The sequence below is a fragment of the Chelonoidis abingdonii genome, chromosome 21 (genome assembly GCF_003597395.2).
Source record: "Chelonoidis abingdonii isolate Lonesome George chromosome 21, CheloAbing_2.0, whole genome shotgun sequence".
Classification (NCBI taxonomy): Eukaryota; Metazoa; Chordata; order Testudines; family Testudinidae; genus Chelonoidis; species Chelonoidis abingdonii.
This window is the reverse complement of record NC_133789.1, coordinates 3,595,944-3,606,541: the sequence shown is the minus strand read 5'-3', so window position 1 is coordinate 3,606,541 and position 10,598 is coordinate 3,595,944. Positions and strand designations below refer to the sequence as shown.

General features: G+C 48.3%; 1 protein-coding gene across 1 annotated transcript in view; it reads left to right on the top strand.

Moving 5' to 3' along the window:
* The first annotated feature begins 3,142 nt into the window (after positions 1-3,142).
* ERBB2 (erb-b2 receptor tyrosine kinase 2) overlaps positions 3,143-10,598 on the top strand; it is a 38,603-nt gene continuing 31,147 nt past the window's right edge. The window contains exon 1 of the mRNA XM_032791296.2: positions 3,143-3,341. Within this exon, the coding sequence (XP_032647187.1) occupies positions 3,254-3,341 (88 nt within the window). The 5' untranslated portion in view covers positions 3,143-3,253. The remainder of the gene's footprint in view (positions 3,342-10,598) is intronic.

Below are 10,598 nucleotides of genomic sequence, written 5' to 3'. Positions count from 1 at the left end.
GGTCCCCTGAGACCTCTTCTTTTTTCTCTCTTGCCTGCACTCTCTCAACCCTTGGACCTGTCTCTGTCTCTCCCTGCCCACTCTTTCACACACATCCCAACTGCAACACAATTGCACGGATTGTAACGTGGTGCCTGGCTATTATCAGGTGCAGATTACAGGGAACACGAGCAATAAACTCGTTTTCCTGCCTTCTTTTTCCCTCCCATTTTCAAATGGCTGCAGGAAAGGGAGAAAAACAATAACAACAACAGATGGATTTTTTTTTTTTTGGCTGCCTGGAAGGCTCAGCAGAGGCTTGAATGGAGTTCATTCTCTAAGAGCCCTTCCTGCTTCCAAGATTTCCTTCCCCAGGGTCTAATCTCTCAGGCTGACTCCACCCCCAAACCACCCTCTCCTGACCACACTCTCCTCTGAGACAGAACTGTGGCAGCCCATTATAGCCCTGATGAGGACTTCCAGCCACGGGAGGAAATGAATGGAGAACTGCCAAATATAGCAAGCTCTATTAGTCTTCTGAGGCTGGGAACAGGAATCAAGCACTAACTTCCCAGCCGTGGGATCCTGCCAGAAGTGCCAATACTTGCTCAGATTCAGATCGCACATGCTATCCAGAGATACATATACCCTCCTGGACACCATCCACCTGCCCCAGGCTAGGCATCTCCACTTAGGATATTAACAAGCAGACTCCTCACCCTACACTGTCTGTTTACGATATTGACTAGAAATACTCTCTTGTACTCAGGATATTGACCTCTGTTTATAATCCAGAAAATTACAAAGAAAACTAGTTTCTTCTTAACAAGACACTATCTCCTTCTCCAGGGCCTTTAATCCAAGGGCCTCAAGCTTTCAGAGCATTAAGTCTTGCAACCTCCCTTATTTAAGTTTTATTAAGCTAATTTAGAGCAGGGGAAAGTGTGAGAGAAGTAACCTGCCCGAGGTTACATAGCTGGGTTAGTGGCAGATCTAGGAACTGAACCTAGGTGTTCTTTTTCCCAGACCTTATCACTAGACCAACTTCTCTTTACTTATGATAGTGACTAGTTAGTCCCTTCCTCTTGGGATAGGTTCAGCTCTAGTTCCAGGTGAACAGTAAATGGAAATTATCACCATCTGCTGGCTGTTTGCTGGCTTGTGTGAATGAATTTGGGGGTCTCAGCTAGGGATTATCTGAGAAAGAGGGTGTTTGTGGAAAATTTTAATGAAAACCATTATTTTTTTCATTTAACTTTTTCATGGTAAATGTCATTTTTTTGGTTAAAAAAACACTTTTTTATTTGGAAATGCCACCATGGTGCTGCATGCTCCCCTTTTGCTCTGGGGGCTAGGTTTCATGGCTGGACTACATCTCCCACGTGGCCTACATTTCCCATGATGCATTATGGTCTCCTCTCCTGATCCACTGGGAGATAGAGTTGGGCACCCTCTGTGCAGTGTTACCTGATGGATGGTGTGGCATTTTGAGGGCATCTTCTGCCTTCTGTATGATGCAAGGATTCCCTCCTAGAGAAGATTGGAGGGCATCTTTTCATAGATTTTCAGGCTATTCTGATTGTCTAGTGGTCTGACCTCCAAACTGATCTCCTTGGTCTTCTAATTCATGGTCTTCCCATGTGTCCCAGTCAATCAGAATGGCTGTAGCAGTCTGATTCCTTTCCCAATAGGCAGTGATAGACCCATGCTACTAAATTCTGATCCAATCGAAACTTTCCTAACGTTGTGAGGTGTTCAGATGCAGGGGGTTGGTTGAGGCTTAGCTATACCATCAGGGGTTGTATTGACAACATCTCCTGCAGGGATGCTCTCCCAAGTTCCACCCTCAAACCAAATTCTGCCCATCCCTAAGTTCATGGAGGACAGGTCCATTAACAGCTATCAGTCAAGATGTTCAGGGGCACAACTCCATGCGCCAGGTGCCCCTAAACTTCTGACTGCTAGAAGCTGGGACTGGACAACAGGGATAGAATCATAGAATATCAAGGTTGGAAGGGACCTCAGGAGACATCTAGTATAACCACCTGCTCAAAGCAGAGCCAATCCCCAGACAGATTTTTATCCTAGTTCCCTAAATGGCCTCTCAAGGATTGAACTCACAACCCTGGGTTTAGAAGGCTAATGCTCAAACCACTGAGCTATCCCTCCCCCTCACTCAAAATTGTCCTGTTCTGTTGTTCCCTCTGAAGCATCTGAAACTGGCCACTGCCAGAGACAGGATACTGGGCTAGATCGACCATTGGTCTGAATCGGACTGGCCATTGTTATGTTCCTTCACTCATAAACCAAACTCCAGTCACTTTACTTCCAGCTCTGCATAGTCTCACCCTCTTTCTCCTTTCTCACATACCTAGATCAACAGAAAAATGCTTAACAATGTTCACCTGAAGTAATCATTAATGATCATTAGTTTTCAGAGTTAAAATACACACTAGAGGGCAGTTCAAGCTATTGTTTCAGGCTTCCACAGACTCAGGTACAGATCACTGCAGCTGGGCATTCGGAGCCCAGCACCCTTAGAAAGCCGAGCAGGAGGCCAGAATTTTCAGGAGGGTTCTATCCCCACAATCAGGGCAGATTTCCAAGGCAGCCGAGCCTCTATTTTGGCACAGAAAGATGTGGTCGACTATTCAAACTGCACAGCACCCAACCACTCCTGTTGAAAGCCATCTTGAAAATCCAGCTGCTTCTTTAGGTGCCTGGAGAGTTGCACCCTTTCGGAGATTTGTCCCTAAATCCCAGAACCCCTGGGCAGCGGCTAATGTCCAGTTCCCTTGATCTGGAGGGAGTTTCCCTGCTATGGCCTGGTTCTTAGAGCAGTTTGCAAACCTGCCTTCTCCTGGGAGAGATTTTCCAATGTGTATGCCTCAATCAGCCCTTTTTTTTCCGCTCTCATCCTTTTTCTTGACATCTCCATTTACTCCAATCAGTCCCAGAGCAGCCCAGGCTGAGACCAAACAAAAGAGGCAAAGAGAACAGTGAAATCAGAAGGACCCTGCAGCAACAGGACAGAGAGAAGTGCTTTCCCAGGAGGCACACAATGGTCTTGGCATGCTACAAGGAGTGAGACTGCCTAGCCACTCCCAAGGGAGTTGGAATCCAGCTCGGGGGCGCGCGGCACGTCCCCGCCTCCCAGAGGAGGAAGTGCTGTGCACGAATAAAGTTGTGGAGCTGGGAGTGCAAAGGAAGGGAAACCCACCCAAACTTTCTGGGAAGCCCCCTCTCTGCAAGAAGCCATGGGCTGCTGTCTGCAATGAAAAAGATGATCCTTCCCAGCAGCTGCTGCTTCTGCATGGGGCTACTTTTAGCCTCTTTCTTGCCAGGCTGTTGGAGCACAGAAGGTGGGTCAGATTTGAAAAAAAAAAGAGAGAGAGAAAAGCAAGTTTGTGTGGGACGTTAGGAAAGAGCAACTTCAGCTCAGGGAGAGAGATCTTAGGATGTGGGCGAAGAAAACTCCAAAGAAGCACACGCAGCCCCGGAAAAGAAAGGGGGAGGGTGCAAACACACAAAACTTCAGAGAAAGTTTTTTGGAACTTGCATAAAGAAACCTGACCTAGTTTAACATTCTTAGTGTCGTTACTCAAAGATCTACCGAGAACGCAGAAATTAATCATTCCACCCAGCAGGATGAGGTGTGAGGGGGAGCGGGGGGGGGGGAGTTAGTTAATTACTTTCGCGATCATGACATTGACTGGGTCCCACGAGTCCTGGTTTAGCAAGGATTTAGCTGGAGCTTTCAGAGCAGGGCTGCCGCTTCACTGGGGAGCGTGTCTAGATATTGTCGTTTTGTGTTGTTTTAGACACGCACGGAGAGGGACCCTTCCCAGGGACCATCCAGACGTGACTAGAGAGGCAGAAAACTGCGGTTGCATCAGGAGTGTTGGGAGGGGGAGACGGCTGGTTTTTAAAATGGTTTCTTTCATTCCCTGTTCTCGTTGTTGCTGTTACAAGGAAAGAGTGGGTTTAAAAAATAGGATCCATGGAGTTTGCCTAATAGCACAAAAGCGATCACACTGAAGCTGCATGCAGAGATCTGGAGTGAGTTGTGTATCTAAGCATTGCGTTGTAAGGGGATAGAGTTACCCATCTGGTTGTTATGTACAGTAGTAGATGGCTGGATCAGACTTTACTTACTCTAAGGTGTTGGACGAACACTACAGGCTGAATTTTTCTCTTTATTTGTATTTTGCTCTGTGTGCGAAATCATCTCTGAGGATGAATCTTGAATCCAGTAATAGTTTACCTGGGCAATTATTTCATGTCTCACTCACAAATTAAATACTCTGGAGAGGAGTTTATGTTAGGAATTTCAGAGGCTGGGATCCTTACCAGTTTTGGTGATGGGGCTGGTTGAAGTGAATGCTTGTTTGGCCTGTTTCAACATCTGCAATGAGGAAATAAGCGAGGCCCAAAAGATTTTAGCTTTTTTGATTTATGCAGAAAGCAAGTTGTTTATTGCAAATGTTACCACCTCATCCATCTTTTCTGCAGTTTACAGCGTCGAGCTGTTTATTGTATTTGAATACTGTGGGGCTGCAGCTTTATTGATGCAGTTACATTTTGTAGTTCATTGTCTGTTGGGCGAGAGGACAGACAGGAAAATCTAGGTGCTGATTCCCAAGGGAGTTATCCAGTATCTCGCATTTCGGTAAATAATCCATAGCACCTTATGCACCAACCCAAATATTTACTAACTAGTAGTGTTTGTTTTCTGATGTCTTAGCTGAGTATGAGCTGGATCTGCCAATTGGGCAGGTCTATGTTAAACCAATATCTAGGGCCTGGGGTCCCTGTAATACGCTATATTTAGTGATAAGAGCTCCTGGGTAATGTGGCCCTCAGAGAGCAGTATTCTGTAAAGGACCTCTGATCCTGAAGTGCTGCAGAGACTTTACATATACAGGAGTGAGGATACATATCACTCACAAGGTGAGATGCAGCCAGTTCTGGGGTGGATCCCATCAGCTGCCTAACAACACAGAGCAATACCATCCAACGGTTTGAGGGAGAAAGCGAAGGGGAAAACTCCTTCAGTTGAATCTGCAGGAGTGAAGAGGGATGTAGGGTGACAGAATGTATTTACTCAGATTGGAATTGGCAAAGACAGACAGATTATTGCCCCCTACTCCCAAGGGGAGAAAATCCCACAGGATCTTTAATTACTTTAGTTGCTATCTCAGTCAAAAAATAGGACCAGTGTCCCCCTTACTGCCATGGTGGGACATTGGTTCAGAAAGAGCATCACCTACTGACTTGAGAGCACTGCTTGGGTTTCCTGTGTTCTTGTGTGTCTCTCTGTCTGTCCCATAAACATTCCATCTAGGCCCAACCCTGCTAAGCTGGTGAGATCCAAGCAGCAAGTGGACACTGAATTCTGAATCGCCTTTTCCAGTTTGCATGCCAATAAGGTGCTTTGTGTTTGTCGGGATCAGAATATCTGAAAAAATGTTTGTTAATTGTTCTGCCTAATTTCCCCGGAGAGAGAACCTGTTCCTGGGAATGGGGACATCCTGGCAGGGCCTGAGTTACAATGTTCCGAAATAAATAGTGATAACACCCTGACACTGAAAAGAGTCACTGGGGATTTTTCACTTCTATATCCTAGTTTTGGGATGCAGGGCTTTACAGGTGTGCATGCTCCAATCCTGCAAACACAGAAGCCCATGCATAACTCGACACACATGTGCCTTCCCATTAACTTCAGTGGGATGATTCATGTAGGTCAAGTTACACACATGCTTGAGTGTTTGCAGGACTGGCGCCTGTCGTGATTCGGTCCACTGGGTTACAGCGTCCCTGTTAGTTACAGTAGAATTACTTTGGGCACTAAGAGAACCTGAATCTGATAACGTTTAGGGCACAAGGTCAGGCTCGTCTGTATACACAATGGGTGATTGCAAGGTTTATGTGCAGCTTATCCTTGGGGTGAGTCTGTGTGTGTGTTGTTTGCAGATGTTTTGCGCATGATCCTGGAATCAGTGCATCTAAAAATCTAACTAAATTAACTATCTCCAACGTACTGGTCAGGCTATGGAATCGGCCAGGTTTGCAGTGGGAAAAGCCCTGTTAAATTGCATCCTCCCCACAGGTTCAGGATTGTTCCATGGGTCTATTCTCTGTGCTTTTGCAGTCCTCCAGTTTTAAGCATTTGTAGAGATGGAGCATCCAGACTTTTCCTTAAGATCCAGTTCCACAGCCTAATGGATCCTTCCATTAGAAATCTTTGCCCCTAGAGTGCCCTCTTCAATTCTCTCTCTCCAGACCCTGCTTAGATTTTTTTTTAAACGGTGGCTGTTATTTTAATGTAGATAATAAATAATAGCACCTACAGGCCCCACCTGAGATCAGGACCCCATTGTGCTTGGCGAGGCATAGTCCTAGAGTAAGACACAATCCCTGACCGAAGGGCTGATGCCAAGGATCACAGTGTGCTCTGCCTTGTACCCCTTTGCAGATGTCTAGTGATAGGCCCATTTCACTCGAGGCTGAATCCTGCACCTGTGCCCCTGGGTGATTAGCACCCACTCCTGTTTCTCCCTAGGGCTCCTTGAGAAGGAGGCTTCTCTCTCAGGAGCTGTGTAACCAGATAATGTTTGCAGCCACACAGTTCAGCCTTTTCAAAACAAAGTATTATTTATTACTCAACAGGAACAGAGTAGGGAGAATTGGGTTAAAACAACAAAGGCCAACATGCATGAATCGTACCGACACTTTGTTCTTTCCTTGCAAGGTTTGGGCAAGTTGCACTCAGCCTAGACACCCCTCCACCTGGCCTGGGAGAGCCAGACAGCCTGCTCAGCATCCTCTCTGTGCATCCCTGTCAGAGATTCACCTCCTGCTCCTGCTGCCCACTCACCACCCTTCCTCTCTAGCCGGGGGAATTGTAATGGTTTAGCATCCCTTTGGTCCTAGGCTTGGGCCTGGGAAAAATTAACCTGCTGGCTGAGCTGGAGACAGGCAGATGGGCATTTCCTAATTAATAACACCCCAATTTCCCCTGTCCCCACCACTGCTCCCTGGAAGACCCATGGTATTCTCTCTGGAGGTACCTTCTCTCCATCATTGTTCCTTTTCCTGTCTGTTTCCTTCCTCTAATTTAATGCCATGGAATCAGGGAAGACAATATCAAGCAGGCAAACTGAGGCACACATAATTATTAATAGAAACAATAGAGGAATCTGCCACACTCTCCACAGCAAGTCAATAGAATATAGAGGCTTTCATAGCTAAGTGGCCTGTTTGAATCTAGTCAAAGTCAGCACAAGTTACAATCTGATGGCTTTTTCAGTGGCAAATGTGTGATGAGTTTGTGACACCTCAGTCCAGTTTGCAGTGGAGAAGTGTTGGCACTAATTGGAACCCTTGTTCGCAGGGATTGAAAGCTAGACTCCCTGCTCTGCTGAAGCAGCAAAGAATCCTGTGGCACCTTATAGACTAACAGATGTTTTGGAGCATGAGTTTTCGTGGGTGAATTCACCCATGAAAGCTCATGCTCCAAAACATCTGTTAGTCTATAAGGTGCCACAGGATTCTTTGCTGCTTTTACAGATCCAGACTAACACGGCTACCCCTCTGATACTTGCTCTGCTGAAGAATTGTTCCCTCCAGGTCAGGTCTGAGAGTTGTTAGCAGAGTTTGATGCATGTTTGTGTGGGGAGCTCTCCCCACTGCTACCCTGCTCTGTGGTTAAACAAAGGCTTTCTGTCTCCCAGGTTTTTAAACAGGTTCTGTGCACACTGAGACATTTAACAGCAGAATAAAGAAGAGGCCCTTAGCCTCCCAGCGAAATGTCCAGTGCTGACTGAATGAGTGAGCCTTTAATGATTGATAATTGACTAACCTTGCTGGACGCCTGGGCTGTCTCACATTCCTATGCAACTTTAACAACCTGCACCCAACCCTCCTTCTTTGGCACCTGGCTCCCTTTAGATTTACCGCCAGAGGCACAGAGCATAGCTGGGGAGACAGGAGACCGCACCATCCCTCACCCCCTCCACCACTGCCCTCAGGCCAGCCTGGTGAAACGGGAGATAGCAGAGAAGGAGGGCGGGGAAAGGGACAATCTTCCTGTAATGGATGGATGGATCTCAGCTTGGGACCTGCTCAAGGATGTTGCATCTCAGGCTGTGTAGGTTGGGACGCACTCTCCCTGGAGTGCTCGTTGTAATTCTCCGTCCCCTAGTATGTGGGTGAGATGGGATCATAGTCAGAGCATTGATTCCACCTCCTGAAACAGCAGGATACATCCCCCCTCCCCTCAGAGAGGACAGAGCAAGTAGGACAGCACTCGGCATCTTCCTTTTCTAGTTTACATGCTGGCTGGCCAGGCCTGGAGGCCAACACTTCTTAGCCTATCCCCAGACCGAGGACAGCCCAGAAAACAGCAGGGCGCCCTTTCCACACCTTCCCTCTCTACACAGCATCCCTGCAACCGGTCTTGTGCCTGACCCCCAGGGAGAGTTTGGTCTCTACCACCTGCTTAGTCCTCTGCAGAGGCTACCAATAAAGGGATCCGCAGGTGCTGAGTGTGATGCTTCTCTGTGCTGTTCGGTTTCTTCAGTCCAGAAGCTGAGACTATCCTAAGAGAGTCAGGCACCCAGTGTTCACTGAATCTTCCTTAGGAAATTCCTCCCTCCCATAGGCTCCTTTGAACAACCCGCCCCTGGTTAACAAATGGCTGTAGAGGCAGGATGGGCCCGGTGCTTAGGCCACTAGCCAGGGATTTAGGAAACTCAGGTTTAAGTCCCTGCTCTGTCACTGCACCCTGCATGACTCTGGGCAAGTCAATTAGCCTCTCCATGCCTTAGTTTCCCCATCTGCACAGTGGGGATAAGTACCTTGCCTCATGTGGCTGTGTGAGCATAAATGCAAAGCTTGTGAGGTGTTCAGGTCAGGCTCCTACCAGCAGATAAATAGATTCAAAGGAACATTATACAAATCGTGTGGCTAGGCTAATGATTTATATGGATCCAGACAGAGATAAAAGCTGCCCAGTCTTATTCTTAGGAGCACATGCAACAGCTTTGAAAAGACAGGCCATCAAACTAGAGCCAGACACTACCCCACCAGCAGCCCCCCCGCCCCCCAAACCTCAGCATGGCACTGACCCTCTTCCAAAAGGCAAAATAAACAGACAGCTCTTGCCTCATGCCGCGAAGGTCAACAGACCCTGTGGGGAGGGGAAGGAGAGAATTGGGGATAGGAGGATGAGATTTGGAAGCCAAAGCTCTTGGATTTTGGAAGCCCGATTCTATTTAATTGTTACTGGGCATCCAAATCCAGCTCTGAGAAACCTCCCCTGTAAAATGTACTCGTGCTCCTGGGGCCAGGTGTTGTTTGGTAAAAGGCCAGCAGCTCTCACTGAACTCTTGTGATAATCTGGCCCTGGCTGCAGGTGCTGGGCCCTTCTGGCCTTTGCCCCACCGAAAGCCCCATCTCAGCTGCCACGGTTCATTGTTCTCTTTAATCCTACACCAATCTCTTGATTAGCAGGTGGATTTAGACCTTGAGCTTTGACTGCAGGTGATAGCTTGTTTTCGCTTTCTTGCCGTCTATGGGAGATGGGACCCTCCCCCTCAAATGATTCCCCTGGCAGCATGAAGCTTTACGTACTCTGTTCCGCTTTATGCACTGGGCACGCGCTTGGATCTGTTCTGGTCAAACAATGGTCCCCAGGACAGTTTGGTTGGGTCCCAGGATCCTCTAGGAAACAACACACACCTTCGAGATCCCCACCTCCCTCTGCATAGCACCCATGCTGCTCGAAGGGGAGAAGCTTCCAAATCCAAAAGGGATTCCCACATCATGCTGCCCTCTGTGCGCTCAGTTGGGGGGTCAGGAAACTGGGGAACCCCTGTGATGGTGCAGGGCTGAGGCAGGAAGCTCACAAGGACAGATCAGATCAGCCCCTGGCATTAATTATTCTCTTTCTCTCTTTATCGCCCCAGCTTCTGGGGGATTCCTCTCTGTGCTAGCCTAGCATGAAATACAAATCTGCCCTGGCCCAGCTTGTTCTGAAGGTGACCTTTAAACTCGTGCCACAGCAGGGATCTGCCACACTCGGACCTCTCCTGAGCCTCCCTGAGTCCCAGCAGCAGCTGTTAAATGTTAACTCAGCTTTCCAGAGCCCTGCCTGCTGGGCCCTGGGAAATGCAGCCAGTGGGGAGGGGCAGGGGCTACTCTGAGTAGTGGGATGGGTAAGAAGTGGGTGGGGACAGGAAATAGGGGGGCCCTGCTGGCTTCCCCAACTAATGGGACTGGAGATAAATGTATCCACGGATATGTGTTTGGTGCAGTGGTTCCCAGCCTGCCATGCTCTGCCACAGAGCTTGGGCCACTTGTGATGGTGGCAGCCACCCTGGGGAGGGATAGAGGGACTGAACCAAAGGGGTCGGGCACCCATTGGCTCACCAGAGTCCAGTCGATGCTCCTGTCGGAGTCAGGTACTGCCCCAGAGTGCTGGCAGGGCAAGGCGATGTTAGCAGCTGCACTCTGGCAGGCCGGAGAGGATGGCAGCAAAACCGTGGAGTGAGGAATGGTGCCAGGGAGCTGGCAGGAGGAAGGGGCAGAGAACACAGAGGAAGCTGAGACCAGGCTTA